At 43.8% G+C, this 17,765-nt stretch overlaps 2 protein-coding genes across 2 annotated transcripts; both read right to left on the bottom strand.

Moving 5' to 3' along the window:
* Positions 1–3,980: 3,980 nt before the first annotated feature.
* On the bottom strand, positions 3,981–5,534 carry LOC101766827 (sugar transport protein MST5). Its single transcript, XM_004972660.1, has one exon. The coding sequence runs from the start codon at positions 5,532–5,534 to the stop codon at positions 3,981–3,983; it is 1,554 nt and encodes a 517-aa protein (XP_004972717.1).
* A 2,975-nt stretch (positions 5,535–8,509) lies between these two features.
* On the bottom strand, positions 8,510–17,210 carry LOC101767239 (vacuolar protein sorting-associated protein 18 homolog). Its single transcript, XM_004972661.4, has 23 exons — positions 16,872–17,210; positions 16,568–16,780; positions 16,338–16,477; positions 16,165–16,260; positions 15,782–15,849; positions 15,580–15,681; positions 14,696–14,834; positions 14,420–14,560; positions 14,212–14,331; positions 13,971–14,027; positions 13,812–13,871; positions 13,363–13,470; positions 13,075–13,235; positions 12,561–12,639; positions 11,750–11,812; positions 11,521–11,654; positions 11,024–11,129; positions 10,519–10,707; positions 10,176–10,403; positions 9,770–9,925; positions 9,325–9,486; positions 9,097–9,213; positions 8,510–9,024 (listed from the first exon to the last, which is right to left on the bottom strand). The coding sequence occupies exons 1-23, from the start codon at positions 17,038–17,040 to the stop codon at positions 8,848–8,850; spliced, it is 2,985 nt and encodes a 994-aa protein (XP_004972718.1). The 5' UTR covers positions 17,041–17,210; the 3' UTR covers positions 8,510–8,847.
* Between the last annotated feature and the right edge of the window lie 555 nt (positions 17,211–17,765).

Genomic DNA, 17,765 nt, shown 5'->3' on the forward strand with positions numbered 1-17,765 from the left:
CCCCCCCCCCCCCCCCCCCCTCTCCGATCGCTCTATAAATCCTCACGCCCCCCTCGCCTCACCTCCATTCCAACCCTGCTGCGCGCAGAGAGAGAGAGAGAGAGAGAGCAATGAGCCTGAGGCACTTGATGAGCCGCATGGCCTGGCGGGACGCCAAGGACGCCGCGGCGTCGTCGTCCTCGTCGGCGTCGTGGGGGCCGAGGAGGGCGCCGGCGGCGGACTCGCCGCGGCGGGCGGTGGGCGCGGAGGCGGCGAGGGGAGGAGTGGCGAGCGCGGCGGAGGAGCCGGTGCGGGCGTTGATGTTCCTCTCCTTCTGGGGGCCCAACACCTGAACTAGCTCGCTCTCAGCCGCCATTGTCGCGGCTGCTTCTCTTCTCCTTTCCGTCGAGTTGTAGACTTGTCGCAGATGATGACATGATATGAACGCCAGATCGATGTGAATATTTACTAGTTAATGAATGACCAAATTAATTGGGAACAGTGAAGTTTGATCAAATCTGCCTCCCCGAATTTTTTTAAAACCGCGTTCAGGATTTGGTTGCAACTAATTTGGGCGAGTATTCTGGAACGAAGATCGAAAAATGGAAATAATATGGTTCAAATAAGATCTATGTATGATCATGCTAGGTATAGTACTAAACGAAGTAGGGTCAAATTCTTCAGTCCAGCCAGCAATTTCTTTTGGTTTACCAGGTCTTCCTCGATTCGAGCACAGACCAACTAACTGAAAAAGCTACGCTGATTACCATCGCAAACTCACTGAAAATCCTCAACTAATTGGCCCCCCAGCAGACGAGGTTCATCAGGCTCTCGTCCTTCTCCGCACGCCGCCGCCGCTTCCTCGAGTCTAGAACCGCCCGCCGGACGGCGACCTGCACCGCCCGGACGCACAGCCTGCCCACGTACCCCAGGCTCATCGCTCCTCCGGTGAATCAAAACCTGCAGCTTTCAGAGACACTAGATCGATCGTCGCTTGTGCGTTCTGTCGAATAAGATACGGATTTAGAGAGGAAGAGAAGAGAACAGAAGGGAAGGTCGACGCGGCGGCGGAGGGAAGTTTTCACCTTTGGGGTCATGAGCATCGTGTTACTGCGACTTGTTTCCCAAGGAGGAAATGGGAAATTACATTGCTACACGTTAGCAGTTTCATAGGTCGTTAGCAGTTTCATAGGTCGTCTCATGTAGTGCCATGTAGAATTTTTGATGTTAGCAGTTTCATAGGTCGTTAGCAGTTTCATAGGTCGTCTCATGTAGTGCCATGTAGAATTTTTGATGACATGGAGGAGAGAGGGAGGAGAGAGAGGTTGTTATTTCGCGAAACAACCATCTCATGAGCTAAATGTTAGGACTACGAAACAACTCAACAACTATTGTACGAGTTGTTGCCATGCAACTCATAATATATTTTTTTCATATGCACAAATTAAGAAATTATATAACTCTACTAGACAACTTATGAACTCTGTAACAACAGAACAATCTGTACATTGAGCATTCCCAAATCCCAAGAGATCAAGAACAGAACGAGGCGTCGAGAACAGAGGACTGCTATGGTGTGCGGGTTCAATTAGTCAGTGAAAAAACTAGCTAGGTGCTCAGGAATCTCCAAACCTATGCTTTTTCCAACTTGGATCTTTGGATACTATGTACTCTACTCCACGAACAATGAACGAAAGGAAGCTGCCGCTGAGCCGCTTGGTGAGTCAACAAGCTGTGGCCAATTGGCCAGGCATGCAGTCTCGATCCCCAACTCTGTTCTTATAGGCTATAGCAGCATGCAGAGGCGCCGCAGGAGGTAGGACGGCGCCAACCACTGAGTGCTTCCATCCTAAATTGTAAGTCGTTTTGACATTTATAGATTCATAATTTTTATCATGTATCTAGACATAGTCTATATTTAGGTGCATAGCAAAAGATATAAAACTAGAAATGCTAAAATAACCTACAATTTGAGATGGATGGATTATGCTGTAAGTGACAAAGCTACAATCATTGTCCTCGATAAGTAGTGAGAGCCAAGATCCCTTGAGGAGATTCCTACAAAAGTGCACCCCACCTTCACCTTCATCCTCGCAAACAAGTAAGATGAATATAATAGAGAATGAACATGCAAATGGGTTGGAAATTATTGTGATTTGTGAAACTGTTCGCATGATGCCATGGCTCTCCTTTAATGCCTTGCGTGTGTGTATGTAGAATTTTTATATTTCTCTTTATAAAAAAAATATACAGTGCTAGTAAAATTGCATTAGCTTAGGTGCATTTTATGGAATAAAATTGAGAGATGGAGAATATGAATCAAGAAAATTTTTGAATCATGAGCGAGCTAAGCCAACTTTGTTTAAACGAAGCCGGTCAAGTTCAATTGTCGACATAATATTCATTCATGTCGATCAGCTCGCAGTTGAAGAGAACTAGTGGCTAGCTATATATGTTGCAAACTTACAATCAGAGCACTCCTATGTTGACCACTACGGTGTTGTGTTGTGTAACAAACCGTCATTTTTTATAATACAAAGATACGCAACATATTCGAAAAATTCAGAGCACTCATAATCAGTAAAAGATCAGAGCACTCATAAACAGTCAGGAGATAGACTAAGAAATTGCATTGAGATTATCTCCAAATCTCAGCTTATATCCAAGGTATATGGTCTATGCATGCATCCGGGGAACTTCACTTGAAACGTGAAGACCTTCTCGGCACGGTGCAATCTACTTTTCTTTCGAAATCCGACAATGTGAGTCACAATTGGAGCTAATCTTCTTTGCATATGTGGATGCACAGAATGCACAAAGTATGAAGTTATCTAGTAGCAGCTACAATCCGACGGTTTGCCTATGCACGAAGCTTGACGAAATTGGAGGCAAATTGTTAGAATGTCAGATAGTTAGGCTGAGAATTGTTGGATTTAGATGAACATTTCATTTCATTACTACAATTCGATGATCAACGATACGGGACAGGGGGTACATGCCCCCTTTTGTCACAATGGATGTACTAGTTAGAGGATGTCAGAATGGGTAGTTTAATGATTACGTGGTTGAAAGGGTTATATATACACTCTCTTGTCACAATGGATGTACAATTATTTAAAGGATCAGGCAGACTATACAGGATCGGTACTTGGGTAGTTAAAACATTACAGGGATGAAAAAGGCTTAGTATTTACTAACTATGGGCTTAAGATATGATCACATCAACGTGGGTCTTGTATTTTTGTTGGTTAGGTCATAAATCAATTACGTTTCTATTATTGTATTTGTTATTTGGACTTTGTTGTTGGTGCTTGAAAAATAGCCTGTTGCTTCACTAAAATAGAAGTAATCACCTTTAACTTTTGTGCTTGAAAACTAGTTATGCACTTCCATGTGAACGATATGTATTATCTTTCTAATTTGCTAATAAACTAGTCGCGTGCTTCTACGAAAAATAGAGCAATCTGTTAAATGTGATATTCATTCGTGAGATACTTTTGAACAAATAAAGTTATCATGCGATGATGGATAGACATGTTTGTGCAAACATTTCCATATTCTTCGAACTAAAGTACATGTGAGTGCCTAATAAAAAAAAATCACTACAGGGTACAACCTTAATTTGCAGGGTTTTCCTTTCTACTACAGTAACACCTCAAGAAACGCTTTCACTACAACACGAACAATTTACCTGCTTGCAGGGATTAATCCTAGATCATACTTCTGTCTGAAAACCAAACCGATCAGAGGATACAATTAACCATCTGCTCCAATCTGCAATCTACGTCAACAATCTCTCTGTCTGTCTAGTCTCTCAAGTACCAAACCAAATTAAACCAATCTCTCTGCATGCTATGAACAATTAATCTTCATCGAAAGTTAGTCTCTGCTCAACACACTCAAACCCTGTCAATGCAATTCGCACCCTGCTGGTGATTGGGACGGTCAGTTAACGTCAGATTACACGTGTGCACGTGCCAGCTAGCTCGACGACGTACGGATCAGACGCCGTTCATCCTGCGGTTGCCGCCGCCGTGCCGCGAGCCGTCGCCGTCGCCGTTGACGTACTTCCCCCAGAACCAGTGCTGGCTCCAGACGAGGTGCATCTCCTCGATGGCCACCCCCTTCGTCTCCGGCAGGAAGAGAGCGATGAAGGCGGTCATGACGAACATCCACCCGGCGAAGAAGTAGAAGAGGCCGAACTTGAACGTGCAGAGCATGGAGAGGAATGCCTGGCCGATGATGAAGGTGAGCGTCATGTTGACGCACACGGCGATGCTCTGCCCCGCCGACCGGATCTCCAGCGAGAACACCTCGGAGGGGACGAGCCACCCCAGCGGGCCCCACGACCAGGCGAAGCCGGCGACGTAGAGGCAGATGAAGAGCACGAGGAGCATGGCGTTGGACCGGGACATCTCGCCGACGCCGGCGGTGCCGAACTGGAGCGCGATGAGCGTGCCGACGACGATCTGGGAGATGAACATCTGGGTCCCGCCCTGGAGGAAGAGGGCGCGGCGGCCGAGGCGGTCGACGGAGACGATGGAGACGATGGTGGCGAACATGTTGACGAGGCCGGTGATGACGGCGGACATGAGCGAGGCGTCGTCGCCGAAGCCGATGGTGAGGAAGAGGACGGGGGCGTAGAACATGATGACGTTGATGCCGGTGAGCTGCTGGAACATGGGGATGAGCACCGCCACGGTGAGCTGCGGCCGGTACTTGCGCTCCAGGATGTTCCTCCACGGGTGCGCGACGGCGGCGGCCTCCTCGCTCGCCGCCACCATGTCGTCGTACTCGTCGTGCACGTCGTCGGTGCCGCGGATCTTCACCAGCACGGCCTTGGCGTCGTCGTTGTACCCCCGGGCGATGAGGGAGTTGGGGGTGTCGGGGAGGGCGAGCGCGCCGATGGTGATCACCAGCGCTGGCACGCCGGCGAGCCCGAGGCCGACGCGCCACCCCCAGCCGCCCTCGATCCCCACCGTCGCGTAGTTGATCAGGTTGGCGGCGAGGATGCCGATGGTGGTCATGAGCTGGAACCCGATGTTGAGCATGCCCCGGAGCTTCGCCGGCGCCATCTCCGACAGGTACAGCGGCACCGACTGGTTGGCGAACCCGACCCCGATGCCGAGCAGGATGCGTCCCAGGATGAGCATGAGCACGTCGGTGGCGGCGCCGTTGAGCGCCGAGCCGACGAGGAAGGTGATGCCGCCGCAGAACATGGACCACTTGCGCCCGAACACGCGCGTCACCGACGCCGCCACGAACGACGTCGCCAGCGCCGCCAGGTACAGCGACGAGGTGAAGAGCGTCAGCAGCTGGCTGTTGAACTTGCAGTACTGGTTGGCGTCCTTGCTCGCCTCGGCCTGCGCGTACACGGACGGGAAGAACTGCTTGAGGAACGAGTCCATGGAGGTGACCCCGCCGGAGATGCCGATGTCGTAGCCGAAGATGAGGCCGCCGGAGGAAGCCACCAAGCAGGTGAAGAAGACGAACGCCGTCATGCGGCCGGGGTACGTCTTGCCCCCGGCCGCGCTCACCACCACGCCGCCTGCCATGGCTGCTGCCGCAGAGGAACGAGACGAGGGAAGGAGAAGGTGGCGGGGCTGGTGGAGGAGACACGCGGTGGCAGCTGTGTTTATACGGAGGAGGCACTGGAGGAGGAGACGCAGCTGCGATTTCTGATCACTCCTTGGAGTGCATCCGAGACTGCTAAAATTAGCGCGTTTTTATCCGTTGTTCTTGTTTTTTGAGTTGGTTTGCTGTTATTAGGCTGCGAAGATTATCCATGTGCTGGTCTTAACCTTTTCAATTCCATATTTAGTCTTTACTATTTCTTCTTGGCGACATGCAAAAGATGGTTCTTGTTGAGCTTCAAACTTCTATCCTGGACGAGAAATGCAAACCACCTGAACAAGCTATTGTTCATTCTATCCGTGCTGTTAAAATAGCTTTGAGACACGTACAGGCATGAATGCTACTCCATTATGTGAAAAGATAGAGCTGAGTTAGGATTTTTTTTAAAAGGATTCCTAAAAGCTGATGAGCTGATGGGATGCAGCTTGTGGATTATGGTTTAAGAATATGTTGGATTCAAATTTCTAAGAATCACTTCTAAAAATCAACCCATTCGTTTTGACTTCAGCTTTAGCAGCCCGAATCACAAACCAATGTAACATGTTAGCATGAATCTCAAAGCAAAATTGATGGCGGAATCATGTTGAAGTTAATGTGACATGGTTCACAAGTGTAACAACGATTGGCATTTTGTCAAACTGGTCTCAAGGTTTGCGATTGCATGAGGATGGTTGAATTGTTTCGTGCATATTTAGATTTGGTATTAACCAAAGGTGGTGAAAGTGTTGAGAAGTTTTTTTTGAGACGAAAGAAGAATTATATTAAATTATAGCTGAGTACAAGCACTCTCGAATACAAAGATTACAAGTGTACCCATAAACCGCTCTTCATCTTCATAGTACTCATGCAACATATAGCTCCAAATCTCAATTCCAAACCTATATGAAGATTCATATGGATGACCGCACATGCAAACACTCAACAAACAGGCTGAGAGCAGGTGCCCAAAGAATGGCGACCAACATTCCTGTAGGCAAAATTGAGCATAATCTTCTTCTTTATTGTGTCTTCCTTCTTCCTTCTGCCACTGAAGAATAAGGAAAACCGAACCTAATCTTCTCAACTCAAAACTAAATATAATCGGCTTGAGGGGTAGATTTATTCTTACCAGTCCTTCATCGGGGCCAGGTCTAACCACAAGAAAACGGAGAAGGGGCCGGAGAAAATTATTTTACGATGCAAGATCATCCCCGCTTCAATGTTGCCATTCGGAAACCTAATTCTCCATGTCGTCATGCCAAGGAAGTTTCCGCCATCATCTTCATCGAAGTCGCTACGGAGAGATCAAATCCACCCTACCTCCTTGTCGTTGCCGGAAAGGAGGAGGAAAAAATCTTCAATACCAAAAAACTCAGCATGGAGAAACTTAAACCCTAAACTGGACTTGATCTATAAAAAAAACTATTAGAGAGATGGATCATCACGCCCTCCGACCTCCGGCGAGATGCCGGAGGTGGGAAGGGAGGGGGACCAGCGGTGGTGGAGGCGGCAGCGGCTCCAAAAACCCTCGGAGGGGCGCGTCTAAGGTGTTGAGAAGTTGAAGTTAGAAGCATGTCTCTTGTCTCATGATGTGCACGTCAATGGAGTCAACATGGTTTCAGGTGCGAAATAGTGAAATAGGAGGATTGGAGCTAGAGGACTGAGAGGCCAAGAGAATCCATGGTGATCTGCACCATGCACATAGCGAGCAAGAGGCATGGAAATGGAAATATCAAACATCATCAAAATATCATGTTGATTAATTCAAGAAAATAGGGTGATGATGCAAATGATAAGGATGCCTAGGGCAACGGTCAACAGGAGTAGGAGAGACTTTCTGGTGGTAAAGGTTGCAAGAGGAGGTGGCACATGTCAATACCGAAAGCTTTCTTAAGAATTAAGTAGTGGCAACTCAGTGCTATTAATGTTTCTTGTGATGGAACCTACCTATTCGGGTTCTAGTTCTCGACTCGGTACGATGCTTCTATTTTCCTGAATGGTTGGCGACGTACCCATCATGAGGCGCCTGTGCCCAAGATATGACAATTCAATGGGTTGCGTGAGTGTATTCATAGGGGCGTGAGTGTGCGTGCGTAGGTGTGGGCATGTGTGTTTGTGCTGTGTTTTGCAAAAAAAAAAACTTTTGCTCCAAGATATATTTTGAAAACACAAAGAGAGCAGTTCGGGGATTGACAAAATGCCTATAAATACAGAGAGGCTAGTTGCAAACCAAGTTTGTTAGCTCTTGTGACTTTATTTGCTTGTGCTAGAGCTAGGAGTGTGCTTCAAAAGAGTGGGAGTGGGAGATAATAGGTTTGATATATTTTATTCTTATTATTCATCAAGAAAAAAGAGCATGTGGGTGGCACCCTTGATCCCCTCCTTCAAATATCTCTTCCGTTACTTTTGGAACTTTTGCGCTGTTTTCTTGGAGTTTTCGTCATGCGAATTAGGATACAGTTCTGGGCTAGTTTCTTAGGGGTATTTTGATGCTAAGATATGTGAGAAGATTGTTTTACTGATCTTTGATCAAATCCCCTCATGAGCTAGTTTCATAGGGGTACAACAGATTTTTGGACACTGAACTTGAGATAAGGGTGACTGAGCAGAACTTTCGGATTATCAAACCTTGCAATAGCTGTCTCTTTATTTTGTTCTTTAACTTTAGGATTATTGAACTTCACAATTTTTCGTTTACTTTATTCCTCCTCTCATCAATCCTTTACGGTTCCTCTCTCCTTGTCGATCCTTAATGCTTTTGTGAGCTTCGAGCTTCCTAACCCATTCGTAAGATCCTTAATCCTATAATTCAGTCCTACCATAAGCTTTTCAATAGGATTTGTAAGAAAATGGATATAATGTATCACAAAATGGTAGTTGAACTTTACAATTGTTTCATGCAGGTTTACATTGTCCGTTGCAAGAATGCAAAATTTTCTTCACATATGTAACAAGCATGCTTCATTATTGTACAATTTCAGTTCATTAACTTACAGTTCAAAACTGTGTCGTGGATACTTCCACTGCGGCACCACAATAGCTACATTTACAAGAATCACATGGGAGGCAACTGATGTTTCTATACAAAAACTACCTGAACACCCTACACCGGTCAAACGAATACACAAACTGGGTAGACAATTATCAAAACCAAATCCACCAACAGCAAAAAGTTATGCACGACCATGTCACAAAAAGAGATCGAGCATGGTAGAAATTCAACACCCATCATCTCAGGCTGTATACTCCATAGCCTCATATAGACATGGTCATGGGGAGAATCTTCTGAGGTGTTGGTTGTGGTTTAATTTCCCATGATGCCTTTTCATCCGACTCTTCAGGGGGAATGAATGGCTGTGAAATCTCCTTGATCATCAGGTCACCACAGAAGGGGCACTCGCTTGCTACAGCATCATCCAACTGCGACCTCAGCTGTGAAAACAATAAGCAATCACATCAGCAAAGCAGCTGCATGGTGAAGGATATGAGTTCAATATTACAGACCTTATCAACTGGGGTGGTGCTCATAATAGATTCACCATTTACATTTGCCCCATTGTCTTTTGCTGCTTTTCTATCCATCAAGCTAAGCCGTTTCTGAAGGTCTAATATTCTCTCAGCCTAGAACATAACAAACACATCCGTAAACGATTGGTATAGGAGATTAAATGCAAGCCTGGTTATATTATTGAATACCACAACGAGCAATTGAAAGATTGCAGGCAGACTTACTTGCGCCTGGCTACTGCAACGAGTGACATGTCCAATCAAGCAATTCGCATGGAAAGCATGTCCACAGGGAAACACATAAAATGGGGCCATGTGCCCAACAGATGTGTAGCTTCTTCCTACCTGATGTAACCCTCCAACAGTCAATATTTTGCGCCGGCAAACCTGTTTGGTCAGGAACAGGAATTAGCATCACATGTATAGGCATCAAGCAAGCATAAATGCATAGAACCATGTCTCTTGTAAAATGGTAAAGAATCCAGATGCACTCAAGAGGCAAAGGAAATACAAACACAGTTAGCATTCCAAAATTCGCTTGCTACATGTTTGAATTTCAGAAATGCAAGCCAAGAGATGGAAAGTACTGAAGAAAGCAACAGAGTATAACGCATCCAGGTAAAAGACAGTAACAGCAGTATCTTGGATACCACTGGCAATGGTGTCTTACCCCACAGTCCTGCTCACGATCAATTACAGTATATCTCTGAGCAAGGGCACCAATATCACTTCTGATATTGTCTGCCCCACGTGTGGCATCATCCATCTCCTGTTTCAGCAGCTCAATCTGGCTGTTGTAGTCCTTGAGAGATTTGCATATTTCCTCCTGTTCATTGCAGTACCATAATTAATAGACAAGAAAAATGGTATAGGGTGCAAACATAGAACAGAGGTTACAGACGAGTGGCATGAATCACAAACTGAAGGATGAACTGAACAATGAAATAATCATTTTATAATAAACACTACCTCCATTTTTAAATATATGACGAACTAATTAGCTTGTCCTTAATGTCATATATTCAAAAATGGAGGGGGTGAGGGACTCAGAATGCATGGAACTTTATTTATCTTACTTTGAAGTCGTCAATCAATACGAAGTCTGGGAAAAATGGTAAGATATCCTCGATCTTTAACAAGTTATTGGTCTCTGAAAGGAATTCTATTGCTTTCTTTATGTTTTCTCTCTTGACACCTTTCTCTTGCTCGATGACATGCTTAGCAACCTTAAGCCACAGCTTCTTCCTAAGCTCTTCATCATCTTCTACTTTGTCAGCTTCTGCCTTTGCAAGTTCTAAGTCCACCTAGTGAGAACCAAATAAAGTATAAGAAAAATAGGAACAGAACGAGTTAAACCATCAAAATTTAGAGGCACAATACTTGCTTATCAGATGGAACTTAGTGAGGACTGAGGTTTACCTTTAAAGCAAGTGCCACAGCTTCCTCATGCATGGACATCATGCTGTAAATACGAACACAAGCACGCATTCTCTTCTCTTGAAGACATAGGCGGAGAGCATACTTGGGATCGTAAAAGAATTCAGGGCCATTTGTTTGTCCTTTACCAAATTTGGTGTCAAGAAATTGCAAAAGCTGGGATTCATCCTCCTACAAGTAGATCAGAGTACATAAAAATTCTTGTGGGCTCATGTCTGCAAATATCCACTTAACATGATGGATTTGGTATTTATTTCTTTTTTTTTAAAAAAAAGAACTACCAAAGACATGAATATGGCATGAATGCAGTAGGGTAATATTGCTTCTATGAACAGGCACAAGCATGATTATGTCCAACAGAAACAAAGTAAATGCGGCAATAAATTAATACACAATTTTTGTTTGTAGTCTCTTAGAATGACAGGAAGATCCAACTGTTAGCATACAGCATGAGGAAAAAAAAAATGCACTGTGCCAAGAGGATTACCTTCTTGGCATACAGTGATAGCAACAGATTATGCACCCCAGGGTCCTCGTTGTTCAAATCTTTCACACAAAATTCCAAGTATTTAATAACCTCGTGTGTTTCGTTCCTGCAAGAGTCACAAACATAATTCCATTACACCATAAAACTGCAGAAAACCATGATAGCCACTTTGAATTGCAGTTTGCTGTGGAGCTTAAGAGAAAAATGGAATAGTAGCATTTTTTTATGGTTTGATTCAAAGTTTTGGAACCACGGCTTGGGATTTAAGTTTAATGGATATCTCTTTCCATCCAAAGAAACTGCAGAAATGAAATGAGCAACATAACAAATGTTTCACAATTACAAGAAACATAGGATACCCTGACATGATAAAATAATTGCAGAAAAGCTATTAAATATGAAGAAGACCCATTTATAATGTTATAATAAAAGAAAGGATGTGCAATGATCTTTCTAAATATTTTACTTCAAAAAAATGATCTTTCTAAATATCATACTTCGCATGTGGTTCGCTCACATAACGCATCATTGCTGGTATGAGTTTCCCTGGATTCAACTTGTTTCTCGCCATCATCCATGATTCAACAGTCTCATAAGCATCTAACATGATTAAATCTGGGGCAAATTTATACTGCAAGAAAACAAATAAGTAAATTTAATATGGTAGAAATAGCAGAAAAATTTTAAGATGAAAAAGAGTGTCGTTGAAAGAACAAAATTCTGTACCACAAGATCTACAGGAACATTGCGCCGTTGAAGCACTTCCAATGCTTTTCTTGCTTCTCCTTGCTGACACAATAAATGGAAAAGGCATTAGACCTGGCATCTCAGCTGAGGCCAATGAATATACATAGTAAAAGATGTATAATACTCCATATAAGTACAAACTATGTGCTGAAATGTAATTATTTCCAAAAATCCAATTGATTGTGGCCAAAGAAATGGACTTACACTAAAGATGTTTAACCAAGACAAATGATACTCAGGTCAAAAAACAATGACCAGTGCTAGTAGAACAAGTATAAACAGCTTTCAAAAAAAGTATGTGTTGAGACAGGAATACTAGGTGAATAAATCAAGACGGCTATGCATTAATGTCCGACATCAAATAACTATTTCCCTTTCTGCTTATTTACATAAGAAAATAATTTGGTTTAAGAATAACAATTGTTCAAAGAAAAGATATAAAGTGGATTCAATGGTAGATATATAGCAAGAATGCAAGACAATTGCATCCCAGTACCCATGACAAGAACATCAAAGCACAACACCTAAGTTCAACCCAGTCTCAGCTGCTTATGTTAAAACAAGGATTGTGCAATATTCTGGCGCCTTTTTGGATTCAAGTAGCCCTGCCTAAAGCACAGCAGCATATATGTTGTTTATGGGAGTGTGCTTTGCTCAAACATGATATAAGTATGTCAGCTGTCAAAATTGGGTAGCAATTGGCAATTGAAAGCCTATCCTAAAATTAGGTTCAACAATTGAGGCGCTACACATTTCCTAAGATGATAAATGTCCGTATAATGAAACCCACCTGAATGTAATGATGAACCACGATTTCATATTGCTCCTTCAAACCAGCAAAGTACACTAGCTCATCCACTCTTCCATAACTGCAATAGTTGAAGTGGTAAGTCAGGGGCATCTCATGCATTCCAAGTACGGAGTAATCTAAACTACAGAAATGGCGTAATGTTACATTTATCTATTTAGTCAATTCACAGCATTTTTTGCTGCTAAATAAGTATGCTACTGAACATGAAACTATCTATAATTAACGTAAACAAAAATCCTGAGCTTATTGCATAAAGACAGTATAATATTTCCGATTATCTCAGGTTCCTTGGAATTAATAATCCTTTTTCTCACAAGTGATTATCAACAAAGCAAGTAGTATTCAATGACCTTTTTGTAAATTCAAGTCATAAAGTCTTAAATAGTACTGTAGATGCGTCATCCAAAAAAAATATTATCTGAATTTGTATATTTACAGGAATCTTAAAAAAAATATATAACTGAAGCATAATTCTCAACAATGATATAAATACCTTTCCAATAGTCTCATTGTTGTTGCTTCATCTAATACATCTTTGCTGTCACTAAGAAAAGCACGGAACTCATTTACTATTGAACGATATTCCGAGCTATTTGACTCTGCTACTGAATTTGTAGTGGTGCCAGTGCTATCTTCCAACAGGAGGCGATTAATCTACAAAAGTTGCACAAATAATGAATACGATTTAGAAAGGCGGTTACTCAACCCAATGTTGAAGCAATAATACCAACACAATATGTACTATATAATTTTGGGAAGCTCGAAAATGTTTGGCAGGCACCTTGTCTAAGTACAGCTCAGTAACCCAAGTTGAGATCATTGTAATCTGCATCCTGTCATCTTTGGTGAGGTTGTCAAGCCTTCTCAATAAGAAAGTTCTGAGAGCATCCTGCCAAGTAGACATAGTTAATGGCTTCAGACAAATCCAAGATATCCACGAAAATATACATCGATGTAAAGCTTAAGCAAGAGTGCGCCAAAGCATAAAAGGTGTAAGTACAATAGACAACCTTAATGTCATTATATTTCACATTATCAATCTTGGAAACAGCAAGATTCAATGTTATGCATCGTGATAAGGGATACATAAAACAAATCAAATCAACAAAAGATAATCTCACATAATTACATAAGTTTAAAATAGCACATAATTTACTGATAACGGTATACAGAAAACACTTTCACATACTTGCAATATATACTGCATCAGAGAGTTTCGAGTAAAATTACCTGCTCACCTATTGATATAAATTTCAGGCTGATCTCCTCAAACGACAGGATGTAATTCATCTATAACCAAGAAAAGGGATGCTTAGTCTCAATGTGAACAGGACAACATGAATAACAATAAATGTTATCACAGGGTACAAATAACAGTATGAGTATCACCTTTGCATAGAAGGAAGCTGCTATGTAATACTCTTTTGCAGCAAATGCAGCATCAGCCTGCGAAAGAAAAGATTTATATACAAGAACTGAAGCCATTGATCAATGATCATGACAAGATTGACGTAAGAACTCCAACTTATCATCATGTAGAAGGGGGGATATAGAAGAAAAAAGTAGCATACGGAAGTCTTATGCAAACTACAGAAAGTTGATCATTGCATCAAGATATATAAACAAATACCTGCACTAGATAGACTTGGTCCCGCTGGAAAGGGTTGCGACAATGGGATAAAGCAGCAGCATAATGATTCATATCCAAGTAAACTTGCCACATGTCACGACCCTCGTCAGAAGTGGAAATCTAAACGACAGGTAGCAGTAGTTATGCAAAATTGCAAATCAGGAAGCATTGATGACATGGCTCAAAGCAAGAACTAAAAGTCCCAAACCTGGAATATAGAACTTTCATCATATGCATAGAAAAGTCCTGTAGATGCATCACTACAGAGGCCAACGATTCCTCTTGAAGTTTCAGGTGTATTATCAACTACAAGTTCCTCCACCATCTGCTGGCTTATTCTGTTCACTACCTAAAAAATTGAGGTTATGCGTTGGCTTTCTAAGGAAATACACAACATAGTGGGAAAGAGAAAATGGTGTGAGAATGCAAAATAAATTAAATTACAAAGAAATGGTGTAGAGATAAACTTTTGAGGAAAATATACCTTAATCTTGTCCCCAATCAGAAGCAGAAAATGGAATTCAGACAATGCAAATGACCTTGGTTTAGTTCCAGAATCTCCCAATTTTGAGTAGTCAAAAAAACCCTTATTTTCCACAAAGTTCTCATCTCCACTAGTAGAGCTGGAAAACTAAATTAAGTTAGAAGAAAGAAGTGCAGAAAATTCAGAAAGGTACTCGAACTTGTGTTTCCCGTAATTTAGTTAAATGATAATACAGATTATTACAGCATGAAAGCGAAGCTTAAAAACGTGGTACTGTAGAGATATGGTGCGAACTAATGTGGAAAAAGCTCCAAACTGTCTGAGAATTAATTTGGCATAGCTTCTTGACATGACGTTTATTATCAAGATACGTGTAAGCAGTTGCATCAGCCAGCTCAGATTCTTTTGCAACTAGGAGAGCGACAGAGCTTGTTTTTGAAAAGAGGCATGTTATTCAATGTAAGCTTAAACTTTACTCCTAAAGAGAAGCTCAAGTAGCAGCATTAAGTTCAAAGCTAGTGCATTCCTGGTCTAGAATAACCCAAACATTTAACAGAGAACATCTTAAATTATGTACTCCTGCTCGTATTAGAAGCTGATGATAATTAATTCATATCACAGTATCGGTGTTCAAAGCTAATACATTGAAAAATAATTGCATTGAGCAATCTACATATATCATTTTTGCACATGGCAAGCTAGATACTCTTGCACATTAGTAGTCAAAGTTCAAGAGTCTGACCGCGCGTTCCCAAAGAAAACTTACATTTGGGAATGCAGTAGCAAGTTATTTGCCAAAAGAGCCAAGCCAAACTTACAACAAGGCTCAGCCAACTAAGAAGAACCTATGTGTAGTAGAGAATAAGATTGACCCAGTGGTTCACCTGTGTTGCGCTCCAAAATTCAGTTCACCATGATAAATTCCAGATCCAGAAAGCCATCCAAAGTGTTTAGCCCTTCTTTGCTTGATAAAGAAATGTAGTTCACTGGGTGGCATCCAATCAATACACAAGTTAGAAACATAAAATTGCTGTATATAAATGCAGCTGTTTTACTCTTGGGCACTGTAGAAATCACATCAGTTACCTGTTAGGTATTTCTCCTGGGAGCTCCATAAAGTGTATGGCACGATTGGAATAACTAGCAAAAACAGTCTGTGCAGGATAGCACACAAATTTTAATATAAAATACAACAGAAAAACCTTTTAAAGAAACTGTATAGTGTGTGTTGTTGCTCTCCAAAAAAACAAACCATTCTAAGTCAAAATTGCAGTTTATAGTATAAAGTAGCATCAACTATATTGCTCAGCCTAGTCATTAACAGAAGCACTAGTACTGACAAGGACATTAAAGTCTCAAGCTAACAAACTAGCTTTCCCAACCAAATTTAATCAGGATAATCCCACAAGGTACAATTAAAATGTATGCTAATAAATCTGCAACTGGTAAAGCTGAGAACTAATACTTACTTCTAGTGAACCAATGCCAGTGAACGAGTAAAGCCGCGTTGGAGTGACAGCCATCACATAGTACCTTGTGGAATTTCCAACCACGGCGGTTTCCATCTGCACAACCGATTGTTCAGTCACACCCATTCCAACGAAAACAGAAGGATCTAGCAGCAATTGACAATATCTCAAACCTGCAGATCCTTGATGCCCTCTCTTTGCTCAGTGAGCTCAAAGAGTGGCTTCACGTACTTCTCCCTCTTGTCAGCCTCATCCACAGCCATCTCGAAGATCTGCCCGCTCTCCGTGCCCAGGATCACCTCCTTGGTCGATGCTGCAGACCAAAATCAGACGCTCAACAATCGCAGCCACCACGGTCAATCCAATAAATGATTCGATCGAGAGGAGGGGGATAGTAGGCCACCTTCCGTGATGGATTGGCGGTTCCAGGCGACGGCATTGACGAGGAGGCCGCGGAGGCGGGGGAGCGGCTTGGGGCGCGGCCACCTCGCGTGGTGGTAGTACGTCTCAGCGCCGCCGGGGTGGACCACCGTGGCGACGCAGTGCTTGCCGCCGGGGTCGAGGAACACCCGATGCACCGAGTGGTCGCCGGAGCGGCCGCTCCCGAGGTCGAGATCTGCAGGATGAGGAGAGGAAAGCAGTGTTGGGGAGGTGAGACGACGTCCCACGCGCGAAAGGGGAAGGAGCGAGGAGGGGGGGTGACTTGCCGTGGGCGTCCTCGAAGGTGTAGTCGTGGCGGACGAGCCAGCCGCGGGAGGTGCCGAGGACGATGACGTCGCTGCCGGCGGCCATGGAGGTGACGACGCCGTGGCCCCGCGCGGCCTGGCGCTCCAGGGGGTCAACGGAGAAGAGCTGGCCGCCGCCGGCGGCGTCCATGGCCGGCGAGCTGGTCGGGGGCGATGCGAGATTGGGCTCAGGCAGAGGGGCTGTGGTTGAGGGAGATGAGGTCGCCGGGCGGAGGCAGTAGGTCGCCGGCGCCGAAGCTCGCTAGTCGCGAGGGGCACGGGATCGCTGCCGCTGCCGCGCCCGTCCGAGCTCGCCGAGAGCAGAGGAGCCGCCGATTGGATCGCGGCTGGGATGTGGGCCGTATGGGCTTTCCATGGCCCGGTGTCCAGGTCCCGCTGATAGCTTGAATTCACAGCCCATCTCCGCTAGATTCCGAGTAGCATAAGGCTTACGTTAGAAGCCACTCACTCCACCTTCTTCCTCCGTAAGCCAAACAAGAGTGCAGTGAAGAAGTACTCCGGCAGCTAGCTTCGATCTCCTTCGTTCTCTTCACCGGCCGCTCAGCGATCGATCTCTCATAGAATCCGAGATCTACCAGATCGATCATCGATGTGAGTGCCTTCCTTTTCTGTCTCACCGTCGTTCGCCTTCTCCTTCGTCATTTGAAGCGCTGAAGAAGCTGTGTTTCTGATCGATTCCATGGATGGTTTACTTGCACTCCTCGGTACTCTCTTTATACGATTTGCTGTTGCTGATTGACGGGTCATGCTGCATGCGGGCGTAGGATTTGCTTGTAGCCGAGAATAATCGATGTTGCGCGCGAGTTCATCGTCGTACGTCAAGAGTATCGATCGATCTCGCTGTATTTAATTTTG

Source organism: Setaria italica, chromosome VI (genome assembly GCF_000263155.2).
Source record: "Setaria italica strain Yugu1 chromosome VI, Setaria_italica_v2.0, whole genome shotgun sequence".
NCBI lineage: Eukaryota > Viridiplantae > Streptophyta > Magnoliopsida > Poales > Poaceae > Setaria > Setaria italica.

Excerpts from the sequence above, each read along its gene's own strand:
- LOC101766827 (XM_004972660.1), bottom strand. The coding sequence starts at position 5,534 with ATGGCAGGCGGCGTGGTGGTGAGCGCGGCCGGGGGCAAGACGTACCCC.
- LOC101767239 (XM_004972661.4), bottom strand. The coding sequence starts at position 17,040 with ATGGACGCCGCCGGCGGCGGCCAGCTCTTCTCCGTTGACCCCCTGGAG. Across the intron at positions 10,708-11,023 it reads TATCACTGTATGCCAAGAAG|GAGGATGAATCCCAGCTTTT; the intron begins GTAATCCTCTTG and ends ATCTACTTGTAG. Across the intron at positions 9,214-9,324 it reads GTTGCAGTAGCCAGGCGCAA|GCTGAGAGAATATTAGACCT; the intron begins GTAAGTCTGCCT and ends GTTATGTTCTAG.